Genomic DNA, 20792 nt, shown 5'->3' on the forward strand with positions numbered 1-20792 from the left:
AGCCACTAAGCCAACTTATCACATCGAGTGAGTCTCCTACCACTACCTTATTCAAATCTTCATTCTCAAGATACCTTATTCCTTAGTAGATATCACGCACTTCAACTTTATAAGCGTCTACGACTCCAATGGGATTCAAAAAAGCGCATGTGTCAAAGTTTAATTTCAAAAAACGATGTGCAGGAGGGTCCCAGTCTTGTACAATCTTGGGTTCTTGGCCTGAACCACCACAAATCTCCTTCCAACCATGCCTTAAATCATAGGCGGATACAAATCTAAAGCAGAGAAGGTTTTCACCCATGATTAAGTTCCAACCAAAAGTTGATAATTACATTTACACCCCCTCTAGTTTCTGACACATCCACTTCCACCCCTATAATTTAAAACGTGACAAATACACCCTTGTAGTTTCAATTTGTTTAAGGTTTGCCCCCTCAGCTGAAGGTTCGTCCATAGATTGAAGGGTTAGGATGATCCGATGGAGCTGATTTTTTGGGCACACCCTATCTATGTCAGGACCCATCAAATGAACGCTTTGGATTATCCAAATAATGTGGGCCCATACCCGAATCCAAACACTACCAAAAAATCATCCAAATAATGTGGGCCCACATTGTTTGGATGATCCAAAGCGTTCATTTGATGGGCCCTGACATAGATAGGGTGTGCCCAAAAAATCAGCTCCATCGGATCATCCTAAGCCTTCAATCTATGGACGAACCTTCAGCTGAGGAGGCCTACCTTAAACAAATTGAAACTACAGGGGTGTATTTGTCACATTTTAAACTATAGGGGTGGAAGTGGATGTGTCAGAAACTAGAGGGGGTGTAAATGTAATTATCCCTAATTATTTTTGTGCTTGCAATTTACAAGCATATAGTTATTTATAGTTTTGGCTTAGTGCTTTATCTATGTGCCACTAGATTATTTTTTTACATGCTTCATCTTTTGATATATAATTATATTTTGTTCAACTAAATTTCTGTTATTGTCAAAAACTCTTACGAGTCACTGGTCATAAAATTACGAAATCAAGTCACGAGTCGAGTCATGGGTTGACAAATAGGAAGCTAAGACAAACCTGAAACTGGGGAAAGTCTTCACCCGTGCGATAGACAGTGTTGTAGACTTTGTGTACACAAACTACGCGCTCTTGACATTGCCTTTGAAGACCCTCGCATCCCTCTCCTCCGAAAGAACCCATATTGTGGCTAGAAGGAGTACTTTCCAAAAAACATTTCCGAAAAATTTGGTTTGTCTGGTTGGCCATTGATGAACTTATGATTTTCTCCAAAAGAGGAGATTAAAAGCTAAAACAACTAGAGAAGATAAATTGGTCAACTAATGGCTAAAAACAGCGGCTCCTACTTTTGATGGATTGATCTTGAACATCAATCTATTGGCTAAAAGCCAGAGAAATTGGTCAATCCGTTTTTTTTTTTTTTTTTTTTTTTTAATGATGAGAAATTACTCAATCTTAACATCAACTAAATTAATTCTTGGCTAACGAACACGGACAATCAAAAGAATGTAAACAAAAATAATGGAAGAGTTGAAGGCAGGGTACTGTATAAACCATTAGTTCAATAAAACTTACAAGTTGTAACAATAAAACCCAGATTAGGGGTCCACCTGTTTTTCTGCTCAGTGGCAGTAGTTTATATCAGACTGGTAGTAAACAATAATAATCATATCACAAGTCTCTAGAGAAAATAAAAAATTCAATAGTAGCTCGTAGTCTCCCCTAAAGTCCTAAGCCAAACAAGAAGAGACAGAGATTAACTCATAAGGCCAAGTGACGTTCTTTTTTAGCATATTCGTTATTTTATTTCACAAGGAGAAAAACCCCAAAGTTCCATCAAATCCCCCAAAAATATGAGAGGTGCATCTAATTCATTAATAGGATAGGAAGCAACAACAAGTCCCTTGAGTTTTCCAAGAGAGAGAGAGAGAGAGATCACACCTTGAAGTTTAAACAGTTCCCGGAGCGGGGATGGGGATGGAGTTGTGCCCTCCCCGCCCCGTGCAAGCCATTATCAATACCATATTATTTTAGTACTGTGTGATTGTAAAATACCTACCAAGTTGAAGGGAAAGTTTTATAAGACAGCTGTAAGGCCAGCCATGTTGTACGGCTCAGAATGTTGGACCACCAAGAAGCAGCATACGCATCAGATGAGTGTAGTGGAGATGCAAATGCGGATGTGCAGCCACACAAGGTTAGATCGAATTAAAAATGAAAACATCCGTAAAAAAGTGGGGGTGACACTAATTGAGGAGAAGATGAGAGAGCACCAGTTATGATGGTGTGGGCATATCCAACGTAGGCCTTTCGATGCTTCAATGAGAAGAAGTGACTCGTGCCAAGTTCGTGAAGTAAAAAGGGGTAGGCTTAGACCGAAAACAACTTAGGTAGAAACAGTGAGGAAAGACTTGATGGCAAGGAACATAACTGATAACATGACGTTAGATATGATAGAATGGAAGAAAATGATCCATGTAGATGAACTCAACTAGTGTCAGGGTTAGACTTAGTCAATTTGAGCCCGGTAGATTCTTTTAGGGCTGCAACTCGAGCCGGGTTTTACCCGACCCGCATCGACCCAACCCGAAAATAGCCTGGGTTGGGTTCAGGTTTCATGGGTTTCGGGTCGAGCCGGGTTGAGCATTCAAAAGCCCGCATGAATCTCGGGTCGACCCGACCCGACCCGACCCGAGTTACATAAGTTATAGTATGTACATTTTTTTCTATTGTTAGTTAAAAGTTAAAAGTGAAAACCCACGCACCCATTGTTATTGCGTGTGAGTGTAATTTCTGCTTCTATGAGTTGAGTTGATTCAAGTGTTTGATTCATCATTGTTTGATTGTAATTATAACATTGTTTGATTACAGCATTGTTTGATTCAAGTGTAATGTGAGTGTAATTTCTGCTTCTATGAGTTGAGTTGCCTTGCCAAACAAGAATTTTTCTTAAAAAATTGCGTCAACGTGAAAAAACCCGAACCGACCCGACCTGACCCAAGATTTATCATGGGTAGGGCCGGGTTTAGGAATCGTGGGTTTTCCGGAAAAAAACCCAACCCGACCCGACCCGAGATATTTCTCGGGTAGGGTTGGGTTCTCCAAAACCCGACCCGCCCGACCCAAGTTGCAGCCTTAGATTCTTTCACCTTCTTCATGAAAATATTCTGAAGATTCATTAGCCGACCTCTACTAGTTTGGGACGAAGGCTTAGTTGAGTTGTTTAGTGTTTTTTTTTCCAACAGTAAACATTTCTTTTAAGCTGGTGATATTGGCACTACAGTATTTTTGATAAGTGCACGGGGTTTCCCTTTCCTTACGGCGGGGAAGGGGATGGGGAATGCAACACCGGCCCGTTGCCAGCCCTAAGGGTTGTTACATTTGGTAAAGAGAAACGAAAGATGGTGACAAGACAAACACAAGCCGCACATGGATATTGGACTTTTTATACGGTGGTGGCTGACCGTCAAATACCGTGTGCTAGCGGTCCCGCCCTTGATATTTGATCCAACAGCAGCCCACTTTTTAAGAGGCTGCTGTTGGATCAAATATCATGGGTGGTACTTCCATCGTATCACCTACAAGGGACTTGACGGCTGGGCACCATATAATTTCTCTAGATTTTGAACCTCTTGGAAGAGGAATGCTACTTTTCATTTTTCTGTAGTGGGTTACTCTTGTGGGATGCTCTCCTTGAATTTTATGCTCCTTTGTTAGAGGAAATTAGGTCAAGCAAGGTTGCTTGAAGCATTACACCCAAGGTATCTAGTTTGGAATACCAAGTTTGTTGCCCCCAGCCCCTATATATAGAGATACACTAGGGTTAATGACTGGTTAATGGGCTCTAGCCCATGTAGGCCCACTACACCGGTCCATTATCTTATTGGGCTTATATTAGAACATACATGGGTTATATCATATACCCAACAATCTCCTCCTATGTTCTACATATAGCACAATCCAATAGATAGATAATGTGATGTCCAAACAAATATTGAATCATCCATAGCACCATATCAATAAAGATCTGTAATACAACTGAAAACAAGAATACTTTATGATTAACCAAGAGTTTGAGATACAATCTAAACTCAATCAAAAGTAGTTTCACATATAAGTAAACCCCACTGATCCTAGAGGAATTCATTCATGGGGTATGATTTTCATCGAGATCCAAAAATAAAGTTCCACAAAAAAGTGAACTCTATACATACTGAAATAAAAGCATAGTCTTTATAACTTTAGAAGATTTAAGTAAGTCATCTTCATCAAAGTCCAAATCAAGACAAGCTCCTCATTTTTCGCCAATTCCTGTGAATTACCAAATATGGATTTCATAAAAATGAATCCAATCATTTGTGTAAAATACTAAAGTATCTAGTTCTACCTGAAGAAGAACTTAGTACAATTAAATAATTCACGAAAGTATCTAGTTCTACCTGAAGAAGAACTTAGTACAATTCCAAAATGACTGAAAAAGTATCAGTATCACTCTCACCATAAGCATCATTGTCAAGTTTCAATAAAGAACAAGACCTAAACAGCTTCTTTTGCAAATAACCATTCCTAATTGTCAAGTTTCAATAAAGAACAAAACCAAATAGTTTCTTTTGCAAAGAACCATTTCATGTTTCTTTTTTGGAATGGTACAGTCATCTTATCCATATTTGAGTTAAGTGTATCATCAAGTTTGGAATGTACAACCTTTCCCAAAAAAGGACATGTCATCAAATGTGGAATGACATACAACAACTGTAAACATCATCGAAACATATCAAGTGCCTATCTTAGCCAAAATAGAGGGAGATTCGAAAAATTCAAAATAACATGGATGTAGGTTAAGACATATCTACACGGTCTTTAACCCCATCTCCCCCACAATTTTGAATATTCGATCTTTGGTCAGTCCCTGTTGTGAGAGCTTCGGCCTATTATCCTTCGATTTCGTATCAATCAAAGTGATAATCCCGTGTTCTTGAGATAATTCAGCATATGGCCTGTTGCAGCCTAAGATGTCTCCTCTTACCATTAAAGAATGAGTTCTTCACAACCATTGTTGTAGCTTGATTATCACATAACACACATAAGGAACTAATCCTTAACCCACTAAAGAACTAATCTTTAAATGGGTCAGTGGAATGCCATAACCATAATCAGATTCTTTATCCCTTAGCTTTCATCTATAGCTGAAGTTAGGGCATAAAGTTCCAATTCGACTTCCACACAACAACAATAAATTTGCTGTCATCTGATTCTGAGCCCCATGATACATCAGAATAAACTTCCACAATAAGTGGATGGCCACCATAGTTCAAAGCATACTCTTGAGTACACGAAAGGTATCTCATCAGCCTCATAAGGGCATTTCTATGCTCATGGCCAGGATTGCTAGTAAAATGACTCAGCATGCCAACTATAAAGACTACGTCTGGCCTAGTGCAACACAAACATGAGACGACCAATCAGTTTAGAATAATCTAACTGTCTCGCACTGTATCTTCCTTAGAGATCAGCTTCTTGGTATAATCAAAATTGTGTCTCAATCGGTTTGCACTCACTGCATCCTCAAAAAGGAAAGTAGTTGGTCAAATAATGGGCTAGGCCAATGGTGATTTCCTGCCTTTCAAAAAACTGACTTTCATACCAAGAATGATGTTAACAACACCCAGGTCTTTTCATGTCGAAGTCTTTACCCAAGGGTAGTTTCACATTTCTCATCACAGAAAGATATTAGAAAGAAGAATCAACATCTACATACAAACAAATAATCATGACCTAATTCGACACAAAACGATAGTAAAGGCATTTATCCAAGTTATATGTCAGAAACCCAAAGCTCTTTACTACTTTACCAAATTTCTGATGTCACAATTTAGGTGCTTGATTAAGACCATAACAAACTTTGTATAATCACATACAAATATCTACTTGCAGCCCGTAATCTTAGCCCCTTTTGGCAAATCGACTAGCTGCCAAGTTAGATTTTCTAACAGAGAGCTCATTTCATCATGAATGGCTTCTGCTCACAACATAGAGTCCCTAGATCTCATCACGTCCTAATAGGATGATGGATCATTCTCCAATGGGTAGGTCACAAAGTCCTCACCAAATTCTTGGGTACTCTATCACATGGAGGAGCATATAAAGATTTAGGATGTGATTTGCAGTCAAAGCTGCCTCTCCCCAAATGCAACTAGGCATGCCAGCTGACATTAACATGGAGTTTAACACTGAAGTTAACGTCATGTTCTTACACTCAGCTATGCCAATTGATTGAGGCGAGAGAGATGAGCAATAGTTTCAAGGATTACGCCCTGAGAGGCACAGAATTCCTTGAACCCTGTCAATGTGTATCTTCTCCTTCTCTATCACTCCTAACACTCACACTTGTCAAATATAATTGACATATATAATGGTATCTTATGAGTATTAGTAAATTAGACCATTTTCTGATAGTGCACATGTCCCAATCGGTTGTGTAACAACTTAGGAGCAATTAGCGATGAACTATCCTAACTAACAGTCTCATTATCTAAACTCAAATCAAACATACCATCTATCAGATATGCACAATCAAAATAGGATGAGTTAACAATTAAAGTTACCCTACCACACATAAATGAAGTACATATGCCAGCATAGTCTAAAAGACTAATAAAAATTAAGTTCTTTTGAAGAGCAAGAACTGTTTTAACAATTTTTAAAGTTAGTATTTATCCTGAAGAAAGGACCAAGTTCGCAGTACCAGTGTGAGTAATCTCTGCCTCTGCTCCACTAGCCACTGTAACGGTCTCTTTCGCGGCAACAAGTGGCTCCTGTATCTAACCACCAATCTGAAGAAGGACTGGCCTTACCATTGCCCAACATAGCAACAAAACTCTTAGGCTCAGTCTTACCCACCATCAGATGAGCTTCCTTCTGTGGTGTGTCAGATTTAGACTGGTTAGGTTGCTTACAATTTGCCGCAAAGTGATCACATTTTTCACAGTTGTGGCACTTGCCCTTCTTTTCTGGAAGATAGGCTTTTTGGCCTCCAAACTTGGGATTGTCACTTTTAGGTGACTTGGATTTTCAAGGAAATTTCTTGGGATTTGTTACTGCGTTAGCAGCAGACTGTTGCTGTCTAACCATCTCCAAGTTATTCCTGGCTCGAGTCTCATTTTCGATTCGAATGAATCGTTTGAGATCATCTAGTCCCACTTGCACATTTTTCCTATACATTTCATTTTTAAAAGAATGCCATTGAGATTCATCAACTTCTTCATTCGTGTCAGCAAAGGTACTCAAAACGGTGTAAAAATAATTCATATATTTTAGACCGAATTGAGTCTTTCACTTCCATGAATTAAACTCAGATCCACCAAAGGATTGAAGTTTGACTATCTCAAAGGGAATAGTAGTATTTTCCATTTTAGGCTAACTACAAAAGTAAATATGGAAAGAGTGCACCTAATTTGTGTATCGCGAAAGCCGAAGCCAAATGGGTGAACCAAATCGCGTACCAAATCCAAATCCAACAGCCAAGGTGAAATCCTTCGGCAACAGATAACCACCAAGGTAATAACCCAAACCCAACTGACAACTATTGGGATTTACAGGGGGTGAACCAGAGAATAAAGAAACAGCCAAGGCCAAACCCGAGGCATTTAGGCTCATGCAAGAACTGGTGGCGAACCAAACAGATTCAAAAGAACCCAAACTGTCAACAAAACTGGTTGTAGAGAACTGGTCTAAAACCAGTTTCACAAACGGAACCAGTTGTAAAGTCTGAGAAAACTAGTTCCAAAAAAAAAAAACCGGCCACAAATGCCACGAAGGTAACCAGTTAGAAGCCGGCGGCTTGCATCAGTTGACAGCAATTTTCTTGCGAGATGACTGAATCAATCAACGGTTACAGGTTTTGCGCATAAACCAGTTTCCAAATAGCAAAAACAGTTACACAAACTGATTTCTCGCTCTTGTGCTCCAAATATCTCATAAAACCCTCATAGGCACAGAATATCCCAAAAGGTGATATCGCACACAGCTGATATGGCGTATAGATATCTTGTCCAAACATGTGACAAATATCTCTGGTTCGAACCAAATAGCTCCAATAGACCAATCCACCAAGGGGATTCGGCTCCAACAAGAAACGTTTCCATGAGCCGAATTCAAGAGACGATGCTCAACAATCAGTCGACGGCAACCCCAACAGACAACGGCGAGTGCTAACCGGCGGCGTGCCCAACGGAAAATGGCAGAAAATCCGGCAAGAGAATCGGCCACAAGAATTAGGCCCAAAGAGGGTTCGGCCACAATTTTACCCAAACGAGGTTTGATCCAAGTCGTAACGCCTACTCGGATTCAACCTTCACCATGAGAGAGAGAACACCTGCAACTTGCTTCAATCACAAATAGGGTTTCAACCAACAAAGTGAATCCAAGTTCCAAAAACAGATGGCGCAGGGATATCAAAATAGATAGGGCCAAAGATTTCGTCTCCAAAGAAATGAGAACCCAAATCTGGTTCAGATACAAAGCTAATATCTCTGTTTTCCTTTGACCCAATAGCCTCTGCAGATGTGGGAATTTTGTTGGAGTCAAACCCACACCCAAAACAGAAATTCTTGAGGGAGTTTTAAACCCAAATCTTGCATAGTGAAGACAAGTTCTAATATTCTAGAAAGAAAGGGTATGGTGGGTTTTGCAGGCAGGGAGGAAAGAGAGAGTTAGCCCCAAAAAATTATGCAAAAAAAAATACCGATTCTTCTTGTTGGGTTACCACCAACAATTCAGCCCAAAACCACTTACTGAATATTGCAGACGGTCAACCCTTCTTCCCAACCGACATACACATTGCAAACGGTAAATCCCTCTTCCAACGAGTGAGACAACCCACAATAGTGTGTGGCAAACGGCGACTGTCATTGAAGCATAAAAAGAATGGAATCCCACCAAGATGCTTGCCCAATAAGCAAAGGCAGGAATTCCGATTGGTTTTCCCCCTCCTAAGACGAGAGAGAGAAATCAAACGAAAGATAAAGGGGGCAGACGTACTCTTTTCCTCCCTGATTCCATCAATGGAATTAACGCACGTCAAAAAACAATGGAAGAAACCCATGTCAATTCGATTTTGTTTCTCTGTGAAACGTGAATCCAATCCGAGAGATAGAGGCTTCTAATCAGACGAATTAAAAAATTAGGGTTCATGATGCTTCAAGATTGTTATAGTAATTAGGTCAAGCAAGAGGTTGCTTGAAGCATTACACCCAAGGTATCTAGTTTGGAATACCAAGTTTGTTGCCCCCAGCCCCTATATATAGAGATACACTAGGGTTAATGACTGGTTAATGGGCTCTAGCCCATGTAGGCCCACTACACCGGTCCATTATCTTATTGGGCTTATATTAGAACATACATGGGTTATATCATATACCCAACAATAACTGTCTAGTATAGAATTACTTTTGAAAATTAGAAGAAGAAGATTCATTACTTGCCCTGCACAATTGTTACTTGCTTTTCCTGAATCATGCTTAGTTACTTGCTTTGCTGCCAAGGCATAAGTAGTGTTAGGCACACCATATTTGCTTTTCTTTAAGTGGGTTACTGTTGTGGGATGCTCTCCTTGAATTATGTTCTCCTTTGTCGACCATAACTGTAAAGTATAGAATTCTTTTCTTGAAACATTATTAGTTATTTGCTTTGCTGCCAAAGCAAAAGTGGTGTTTTAACTCTTTCCTACACTCTTTCCTGTAACAGAAACAACAACATCTCTTCCATTTCCGTTGGTTCTTCTCTCCTAAACAGGAAGAAAGTATGGCAGAACTATTCCTATCCCCTCTTGTTGAAGCACTTGTTGGGAAATTGACGGATTCAGCTCTACAACAGATTAAATTACAATGTGGTGTTAAAGAGGAGCTCGAAAACCTGTCCAGCACATTATCCACAGTTCGAGCGGTGCTTAAAGATGCTGAAGAACAACAAGTAAGGAGTAACGCAGTCAAAGATTGGCTTCAGAAACTTAAGGATGTTGCTTACGATGCAGATGATGTAGTAGACGAGTTTGCCACCGACGCAATCCGATCAAAGTTGGAAGGCAGAATTCAAACCAGCAAGGGGCATAAGGTACGCACCTTGTGTTTGCCTTGTATTACTTGCAAATCATTTTTGTTTCGACATAAGTTAGCAAACAAAATAAGGGTAATTCATGTGAGACTTGATAAGATTGCAAAGGAAAGACATGACCTCCATCTCAAACAAAGAGAATGGAGGGAGCCTGAAATAAGAAGGCAATCACTGATCAGCTCCGTAGTAGATGAATCAAAGGTTTTTGGTCGGGTTGATGATAAAGAGAAGATATTGGAATTGCTTTTGTCGCCGAATGAATCTGTATTGTTGAAGGATATCTGTGTTATCGCGATAGTGGGCATTGGGGGTCTTGGAAAGACAACTCTTGCCCAGCTTATTTATAATGATAAGAGGGTGGAGGATCATTTTGAGATTCGGGCATGGGTTTGTGTGTCTAAAGATTTTGATATTACTAGACTCACAAAAGCAATTATAGAATCGATGACTAAGAAATCTTGTGATCTCAAGGAAATAGATCCACTTCAAAACAATCTTAAGGAGATATTGATGGGGAAGAAATTTCTACTCGTCTTAGATGATGTATGGAGTGAGGATCCTAGTGATTGGACAAGGCTACAAGCCCCATTAAGTTTTGGAGAAAAGGGAAGTAGAATTGTAGTAACTACAAGGAGTTCAGAAGTTTCAAGAATCATGAGCACAATTCCTGCCTATGATTTGAAGGGTTTAGATGAGAATAATAGTTGGTCATTGTTTACCAGACGGGCATTCACAGTGGGAATTTCAGATGTATCTCAAAAATTGGAAGCAATTGGTAAAGAGATTGTGAAAAAGTGCAAAGGCTTGCCTTTGGCGATAGAAAGTCTTGGAGGTCTCTTGCACTCTAATACCGATGAGAGCAAGTGGGAAAGTATCTTAAAAAGTGAGATTTGGGAATCAGAGGCCCGAAAAAATATTTTGCCAGCTCTAAAACTCAGCTATGACCACTTACCTGCAAATCTAAAGCAATGCTTTGCATACTGCTCCCTATTCCCAAAAGATACTGACTTTGGTAAGGCACTTCTTATCCAGAAATGGATAGCAGAAGGATTTATTCAGCCTGAAGGAACGAAGCGACTTGAGGACATAGGGTCTGATTATTTTGATATTTTGACATGGAGGTCCTTCTTTAGAAAGTCTCAAATCGACTCAACGTATAAAATGCATGATCTGATTCTTGACCTAGCACATTCCATTTCCAGCGAGGAGTGTTTTAGAGTGGATAATGATATTTACAACAACCGGGATGTCAAAATGGGTAATATCCTTACAAAGGCTCGCTATTCATCATTGATATGGGAGGACAATTTCAGCCCGCAAATTTTTGAGACCTTCCAAGAGTCTAAGAGATTACGCACCTTTCTACTAATTGGAGCCCCCTTTCGGCCCATTAGACAACTCTCTAGTGATTTTTTCTTGAAATTGAGATGTTTAAGGGTACTAGATCTGGGTGGGGCAAATGTCACAGAGTTGCCTGATGTCATTGGACATCTAATTCATTTGAGGTACATTGACCTCTCTAGCACTAATATTACAAGGTTGCCTGAATCAATGTCTAGCCTCTACAATCTACAAACACTCCATCTTAATTATTGCAAGCAACTTGTAGAGTTACCCAAAAACAGTAGCAACTTAATTAACTTGCGACATCTTGGTCTGGAGCAATGTAGGATTTCTATGCCACCGGGACTTGGGAAGTTAACAAATCTCCAGACATTGAGTACGTTTTCCGTGGACAGAAAAAGTGAATGTGGGATAGGACAGTTAAAGGACTTGAAGGAGCTAAGAGGAGGAATTCATATCTTACAGTTGGAGAATGTGATGAATACGAAGGAAAGCGTGGAAGCCAATTTCAAGGAAAAACAACACCTGAATGAGTTATGGTTGGAATGGAGTTATGATTTTTCTCGGGATGGAGGAGTTGATGAGGAGGTACTGAAAGGCCTCCGGCCTCACTCCAGCATCAGAAAGCTACGAATAAGGTTTTATGGTGGTGTCAGTTTCCCAGATTGGATGATGCGGGTGGATTCCTTATCCTACTTTAGCCTGACAGAGGTTCGTCTCCTCGGATGTAGGAATTGCCAACAGCTACCACCCCTTGGGCAGCTACCGTACCTCAAAAGTCTCTGGATAGTGGGAATTGATGGTTTGAAAAATATTGGGTGCGAGTTTGTTGGTGAGACCAATGGGGTTAAAAAGGGCTTTCCATTGTTGGAGGCTTTAGTGGTCGATGACATGCCTAATTTGGAGAAATGGTGTGGAGTAGAGGCTTACAGTATGCCCATGCTCGATCAACTTAAAATATCAAATTGTCCCAAGTTGCAAGAGTTGCCACACCTCATATCGGTTCATGATTTGGCATTGGATCGTTGTGGTGAGATGGTATTGAGGTCAGTGCCTCGCCTCACTACGCTTACCTCATTAAGTATTACAAGTTTTGAAGGGCTAATATCACTACCTGAAGGGTTGCTTCAACCCCTAGCAGCACTTAAAAGGTTGGAGATTAAATATTGTGGTGAGTTGGTGTCTTGGCCAAACAAGGTCGGGTTGCATAACCTCGCCTCTCTCGAATTTTTTAAAATTCTACAGTGTCCCAAACTTGAATCCTTAGCAGACGACGGTGAGAAGCAGGGGCTTCCCATCATGCTTAAAATTATCTGGATAACTTCATGTGATAGCCTCAAGTCTATTCCTATACAGGGGCTACGAAACCTCACGTCTCTCAAACAATTGACTTTGGTTACTCAACTCCCATCCTTGCCAGAGGAGGCACTGCCCATCAATCTTGAATTCCTTCGCTTCTTACAATGTCATAATCTCAAGTCCCTCCCCAAGGGAATGCTTAAGAGCATCACCTCCCTCAAACAATTGACAATTTGGAATTGTCCGCAACTCGAATTGTTGACATGCGACGTGGGGCTACCCACGACACTTACATCTCTTGGGATCATCAGATGTGGTAATATCAAGTCCCTGCCAGAGGAGATGATCAGCATGCTCACATCTCTCACCATTGATAATATCGAGATCCTGTCCAATGGGATACACAAGAAGTTGACCTCCCTCCGACAACTGATATTTGGGTGCTGTCCACAGCTCGAGACCTTGCCAGGGGAGTTGCTGCCCACTACACCCACAGAACTCCGCATAGTATATTGTGACAATCTCAAATTCCTGCCCAACGGGATATTCAACAATCTCACCTCCCTCGAACAATTGACAATTGAAGCTTGTCCTTAACTCCATTCCTTGCCTGAGGAAGGGCTGCCCACCACGCTTAAAAATTTCTCGATTGAAGGATGTCCCCAGCTAGAGAAACAGTGCCAAAAGGATGGAGGCCAATATTGGCCTAACATCTCTCGCATCCCCGAAATATTTATAAATGGGTCAAGGGTGTGGGCATTCTAGGCAGGTACACGACTCTCTCTCTCTCTCTCTCTCTCTCTCTCTCTCTCTCTCTCTATACCTGGATTGCACACACTCCTTGGTTGAAAACAGATTTAATATATACCGAACACTTCCTTTCACATTACTTAACAATTCCCTCATATTAGCTATCCTATTGACCCCAGAATCTATTATTTCTTAAGCTTTGTCACTTTAATAGTGAGTTATCCTTATCTTGCTTACATTACAGTAAACTACTTAAGATAAAGACTCAACAGTTACTTTAAACCCCAAAGAAAACCTTTATCTGTCATTAAACACAACCTTTGAACTGTCATCTGCCTGGCAATTGAAGTCACAAGTCCATATTATCCAAGCCCTTTAAACCCTTTGAATAAACTCAAATTGCATACTTTAAAGCTCTAAATTGCTAGCACTTTAAGCTAGGCACCGTGGACACAATTTTACTTTGTGAATCATGCACATAATCTACTAATCCTATATTCAAACTTTAAATTCTCCACATTCAAATTTGAACTTTCAAATATTCAAAATTTTAAAATTTTATTAGTTTTCAGTCTCTTCACAAGTATCTTTCCATTTTTGAAAATAAATGGGAAAGACATCTTTCCAATGACTGATCTCCTAATTTTTTCTTACTGCCCTTTCTTTCTAGAGAAAACAGCCCATTAATCTTAAGGAAAATTGGAATTTTGGGTCTAGGAAGAAAGAAAATCTCTTGCATAAAACATGAAGAAGAGAAGAATAATTCAATATTCTCCAACTTTTTTCTCCAATCCAAACATTATCTGATTTTCTAATTAAGCCTCAACTTTTAAAATGGTTATGGCATTTCGGAACTCCACGTTATCTTCATTTTCCATAAGAATGCACAATAAGGATTTTGAATACATTATGTTGGATATATTGTATTTTCACTCCTTCTTACATCTTATTTTAATGATAAAATAAACAAGATTTATAGAGAAATTGAAATTTAAAAAAGGGGTATCAATGTCCCATAATTTATGGTTATACTGCCAGTGACTCCAGCAATGTGCAAGTGTTTTTTAAGATTAAGAATTGTTAATACAATCACTAAAGACAGTTGTGGTATTTGCTAATGTCCAAGAATTTCTTGTGTGGCTATTGTTAATCCCGATATATACGATTCTCAATCATCGACTTTGGTATTGTGTATATCAGAAGCCTTTTTCTTACACTTCTTTTACTTTGATTTATATGATATGTGCCTTTACTTCTTGCAAATTGAATTTTTTGAAATGTTTTATCTATCAAATGATGAAATGCAATAGTGTTTATGAAATCTCCTGTCAAAGAACCAATATGTATCTAACATTCAGATGAGTAATACTCAAGGAGGTCCAAAAGGATTACAACAACAACAACAAAGGACCACCAATACATTGTTCTAGATGAGTAATCCTATTACTTACAGTCAGTAAACAAACCCAAATTTGAGAAGCTTTTTTTTACTTTCTCCGTAGCTTAGGATGGACTAGCTATGAAAAGTAACGGTATATGCTAAAACATGATCTAGACTTTTACATCCTTCAAAGTAGGGTTATCTGTCTTATGTCAAAATTGCCTTCTCTAAAGTTCTATGACAATTGACATGATGCTAGTAGGGTTGTTGTATAAATTTATTCCCTTTATATTTTCAAATTTACTTTCCAAATGTGAACTGGATTATAACTTGTTTTCACAAAATGAAAGCTAACTGGAATGAATTTGCCTCTTGGAAAGGGTCAAAGGGTCCACTCTCTGAGAAGGAATAATAGAAAGATCTTTTTTTGTGCAAGCAATGATCCAAGCCCGTATGTTTCGTTGAATTTGTGTTATGTTTTTGGACACTTTAGGGTTTCTCTACATGGTTGTTTGTTATGAGATCTCTTTATTTTCTTTGCCCCTAGGGGCTTCTTCCCTAAGTGTAGTGTTTCTTATATTTTTATCTGTTCACCTTTGTTGATGATTTTCAGCGTATCCAGCAAAAAGGAAATTGTCAGTCTTATTGCTGAAGAATTTGATTAAAAGGTGAAATGAAACTACAGCCTATGCACACATAACTTTATAAAAATCAAACCAAGCACATATAACTTCATTTTGTTGTTGATCTTTCTACTCTTGGGAACATACAATTAGAAGGCTTAACTATTGGGTGTTCCATGTCAGCATTGCTTTGTTTCTTTCATATTACTTGATCATGAAACTGAAATTTCAGACATTTGCTCTGTAAATTTTCTTTTTGTTAAAAACATAAAAACAAAAAATCTATGAAAATATTACTTCTTCCTTTCTTGTGTTGGTTGGTTTTAAACTTTATTTGATTGATGATTTGTTTTGCAACTGATTACATTCTCTATATTCATAAGATATAGACACTAACGGTTTATCTCTTTCTTTTACCCTCAAAATTAATTTTTTCCACCTTTCATGGAAATTTCCTCTCTCTCTCTCTCTCTCTCTCTCTCTCTCTCTCTCTCTCTCTCTCTCTCTCTCTCTCTCTCTCTCTCTCTCTCACACACACACACACACACACACACACACACACACACACAAGGCTTGAAATGCTTTTCTGCCTCTTTCCACATGTTTCCCCTCTCAGTGTTTTTTATAGATCTTAATCCATTCATTGAGGTTTGTCAAACATGTCTTGGTTTAGTCTAAATCTGATGTGTAACATTAGACCAAACTGTTTCCACAGCTTATTGGAAAAGGGCAGAATGAGAAAATTGGGTTGCAGATTCAGTATCATTACTGCATAGTATACAACAATTAATTTCTTGCCTATCATCTATAAAATATTTCATCTTGGGGACTTATTTAAGAAAAAATAATCATGTTAGATACATCCTTTTGTGTTCTTCCATATAAACTCGAACTATTCCAGATTGGTTCTACAGACTAAACCTATTCTCAAGCTAATTTGGTCGGGAAGACTTCGTTTGATGTAGGCATAATATGGTTTATTCATATTTGGATTAGTTATGGTTTATCTAGATAGCTTAGGATGTGTTTTTGCTGGATCTAGGATGGGATTCTGCAGATCTAATTTAGTCTTGTGCTATGGCTTGTGTCTTTATATTAGGTTGTACTTATGATTTATCTTTTATCGAAACAATCAAAACAACTGTAGATATTTGGTACTCTCTTACTTATAAACACAGTCAAGGGAATCTTGTTTAAGGAGTGGGAGAGTTGATATTTGCTTTGCCAAATTTATACTGCTTGCTGAACTTGCAACATACATGTTGCACAAGAGAAGATAAGGAAGCTAGGAGATACACCGCCAAAGGCCCTGTGTATAAAAACACAAATGAAACACCAAAATAAAGGACTTCTATTCATAAAAACAACTTACACTTATTCTATACACTTATCAAAATTGGTTTTGTGTTCTTTTCCCTTTTCCTTGAGTCTCTACATTTATTTTCCCTTGAACCTTTACCCTTGAAGATTTACTCTTTTAGCTTTACCCTTGAAGCGTACAATCTTTAATCTTACCCTTTCTACACAAATGACTTCATACGTATAGACACAAAATACTCCTAAAATAACTAATTACATTTAACACTTTGTTATAGTGCTCATGAGTCCTTTAGGTATCCTAAGCAACATCATAGAAACTCCCCATTGATTCTTTGATAATCTAGCCTAGACATAAAGAATTCTAAGAAACATACAATGACTTTACATTTTCCTCAAATAACAACTATCCAGAAGACCACAAAGACTTTTCAAAAAATCATAAACATTGATTTTGATTTATAATTTCCAATGTTCTTTCTTTAAATGAAATCCCCCCGAAGAATTAGAAACTTCTAACCATCATCTCTTTGATCAACATCCGCACTTGATGAAATCTTCATCTTCAACTTTGCAATTTCACCTACAAGGAACTTGATGTGATTCTTCAAATCTTTCACTTGTTCTCTTTCTTCCATTAGATTCCGACGATCAGCATCGACGAAGATGACAAGGTAGCATTCCGGCAAGAAATGAACCGCTACATGTGTTGTGCTTTCTTCAGTTTCTTTTGCTGCATTTTCGAAAAAAGTCATTGAAAATTCCATTCTTTCCTACCTCAACCGAAGATTTAAAATTTGGTATGTGGTTTAATCCTTTTTTCCAAACACTATAAATGGGAGGATTTAGATTCAATTTTTCAGTAGCTTCCTTTAGAAATACTTTGAACGAAGCTTTAACAAAAGTACATTCCATTGTTCTTCTACATAAACAAAAATCATAATCGTTGCCTTCTAGAAACATCATCAAGATAAAAAAAACATTTGTTCATTTTTCTCGGTTCACAAAAGGTAACATTCATTGGGATAATAAGAGAAATTCTTTCTCTTTTTCAAGGCACACAAAAGAAGACACCTGCCCAAAAATCATCTCTTGAGAAATTAGAGAAAGAAAATTGTTATCTGTCTCAAAAACTAGAAATTCACACTAGTCATCAAATGGAAACACAAAGGTAGATATAGAGAAGAACATTGTTCTCTATTCTAAACCAAAATTCTTAAGTAAATCCTCTCCCTCGAACTTGTAAAATTTTGGACCATAATCATCCTAAAAACTTTTAACTTTTAAAGTAGATCATCCTTCCAAACCAAACACGTGAAGGGAATTTCTGACTTGAAAATTTGGATTTCAGAAAAACAGTCCACTTTGACGTACTTTCACTCTTTCTACAATAACTTTTTAAAGAGAGCTCCGATTCACAATCCTTTTTTTTTATAAGAAATTAGACTAAAAAATATTTCTATCAGTATATAATGAGGAATGCTAGACTCACAGGAGCCCTTGCAAAAAAGCAGGGAAAGGGCGCCCCCATTGGTCAAAATCCCTTTATGACAGTTATGACCGTGATTTTTTGCGCCATGCTAAATGTGTTTTGACCAATGAGGGCGCCCTTTACCTGATTTTTTTTGCAAGGGCTCTTGTGAGTCTAGCATTCCTCGTATATAATATACTACATTTTCTCAAACTATACATTCCAGACTATGTATCTGGATTCTGAAGATGGTTGTGTTTGTGTACCTCAGCTAATCAACAAAACAGGGATTTATCATTTTAACTTGAAGTCCAGGTATTATAAATGTCAACTTACATGAGAATCTTTCCATTTCAGGTTAAGCTAATTCACAATTCAGAAGGCATCCTCTACTCTTGGGAATTTGAACATCATAAAGTCTGGAATGTAATATCGAATAGTTATGTCCCCACATGCATAGCTGTTTTTTGGTTGGTGTGCAATTAACATTTGTACTCATGCCAATGTGATAAGTGAAGAACACAGCATCTTCCATTATCATCTTGTTATTTCTATTTGAACTATTGTAAATGGTTTCAAGCTTACGGACTTCTTAATGGGGGGGCGCTCATAGATTGGCCTTTGATTGAATATATGACTTGTTCTTCTATATTACAAATGTTTAATAGCTCTCATAAATTCAAAGAGCAAATAATGAAATATCCATAGTATTTCTATTCTGGTCTTGTTTGTTTGAGATTTTGAGAACTAATTGTGAGTCCAAAATCAGTTTTTTGAGTCCAATAATCAGTTTTGGACTCACAATTGGCTATCAAAATAACAAACAAACAGGGCCTTAGAAATTTTTCCATGAATAAACTTTGAAAAAAGAAACTTAAACTATAGCTCTTTTTATTAGAAAAAATTCCACTATGGCTCCGTTTCTTTCGACATAAAAATAGAAGTAAAATTTGTTTTATGTTCATTTTTACCGCATAAAACAAAATTTGCGTCCATAGAAACGGAGACTATCAGTTTTCATAACTGTAAATTTGTGAAGCCATCAATTAGACAGCCGCGAGATCAACACTTGATCACCAGAGAGTGCACGTGTGAGGTGATTCAAATTGGATTAGAAAAAAGGTTTGGATCGTTCCTCCTCACTCTTTAACCTCTTTGTCATTTGAAGATGTTCACTACTTTGGATATCTGCCATTCCGTCAAGTCCATGTTTGTTTTGGCTTTTGAGAATCCTATTCTAAAATAAATTCTGTCTGTTTGGGATTTTGAGTCCAAAACTGATTATTGGATCGAGAATTAGATGTCCAATAATCAGTTTTTGGACTGGAAATCAATTCTCAAAATATTACCTCTCTTGCAGATATTTTGCTCTGTCTTCCCTTCAGGTAGTTTGTAATAATTTCGGGTACTGTGTGTATCTTTTCCACAGTAGTGTGTATGTCTTTGAGGGATAGGTTTTGAACGCTGTGATTAATATAAGTTGCTTGAAAACGAGAAACTCCATACAGCCATTGCTTGGCTTCGGAGGCTATCTTTATATATTTTAGAACCCAATGGTGTTAAGGCAATATGCCTTAGTGAGGGAAATACAAGAAACGGCAATATGCCTAGTTATCAGCACTACTGTATTTTAACATTTCCCTTTGTTTTGGCTTTTGAGAATTGTTTTTGAGAGAAATGATTATTGGATTCTACAATTAACCGCAATTTAGACTCCTATTCTAAAATAAAGGGAAATGTTATCAGCACTACTGTATTTTGACGAGGGCACTCCTCACTTTATTAAAAGTACGGTATGGCCCGCATCATAGGATGATCCAAACCGTCCATTAGATGGGCCACAGCCTAAATAGCTTGTGTCCCAAAAATCATTTCCATAAGTTGATCCAAACCGTCCATTGGAAGATGAAAATCATTTGCCCAACAACACATAGATCATCTCTATAGGATGTTCCTAATCCTCCCATTTTAAGAGGTTTCTGAATGGTGCCATCGGGTTAGGAACTTAGGATCATCCTATAAAGATGATTTTTCAAACAACCTACTTATGCCAACAAATGAAAGGTTTGGATTTGCCAAATGAGGTGGACCCACTGTATTTTTTGAGTGGTTTGGATCTTTTAATTAGGTAGGTCCAATGTAATTTTTTTCTAAAATATACTTGCCCTAGGCAAGGAGTAAACCAACACACACTGTAATTTAAAAAAAAAAAATACTTGCCCCAAGTAGTACACCAACTCACTCTCTCTCTCTCTCTCTCTCTCCCTCTCTCTCTCTCTCTCTCTCTCTCTCTCTCTCTCTCTCAGCATAACCAACAATGAATCGTTAACATCTTTGAAGAAGGTGGGCACCATAAAAAGTGTATTTAAAAAAAAATAAAAATTCACTTGAGCCCACCTGGTTCAAAGATCCAACCCGTTCATTTGTTAGGCCCTAGCGTAATTAGGCCTTGCCCACAAAATCATCTCCATGGAT

General features: G+C 38.2%; 1 protein-coding gene across 2 annotated transcripts; it reads left to right on the forward strand.

Annotated features, from left to right (window-relative positions):
* Positions 1 to 9482: 9482 nt before the first annotated feature.
* On the forward strand, positions 9483 to 18931 carry LOC143875995 (putative disease resistance protein RGA3). Of its 2 annotated transcripts, XM_077377584.1 has the most exons (4): positions 9483 to 9669; positions 9767 to 13544; positions 15520 to 15574; positions 18675 to 18931. In XM_077377584.1, exons 1-2 carry the CDS (start codon positions 9640 to 9642, stop codon positions 13370 to 13372), a joined length of 3636 nt encoding a protein of 1211 aa, XP_077233699.1. In that variant the 5' UTR covers positions 9483 to 9639; the 3' UTR covers positions 13373 to 13544; positions 15520 to 15574; positions 18675 to 18931. The 2 variants fall into 2 exon arrangements, with proteins under 2 accessions (XP_077233699.1, XP_077233700.1); XM_077377585.1 differs by lacking the exon at positions 15520 to 15574.
* The last annotated feature ends 1861 nt before the right edge of the window (positions 18932 to 20792 follow it).

Source organism: Tasmannia lanceolata, unplaced genomic scaffold (genome assembly GCF_043159265.1).
Source record: "Tasmannia lanceolata isolate RefF3 unplaced genomic scaffold, GAP_Taslan_0.1 ptg000004l, whole genome shotgun sequence".
Classification (NCBI taxonomy): domain Eukaryota; kingdom Viridiplantae; phylum Streptophyta; class Magnoliopsida; order Canellales; family Winteraceae; genus Tasmannia; species Tasmannia lanceolata.

Excerpts from the sequence above, each read along its gene's own strand:
- LOC143875995 (XM_077377584.1), top strand. The coding sequence starts at position 9,640 with ATGTTCTCCTTTGTCGACCATAACTGTAAA. Across the intron at positions 9,670-9,766 it reads TTGTCGACCATAACTGTAAA|AAACAACAACATCTCTTCCA; the intron begins GTATAGAATTCT and ends TTCCTGTAACAG.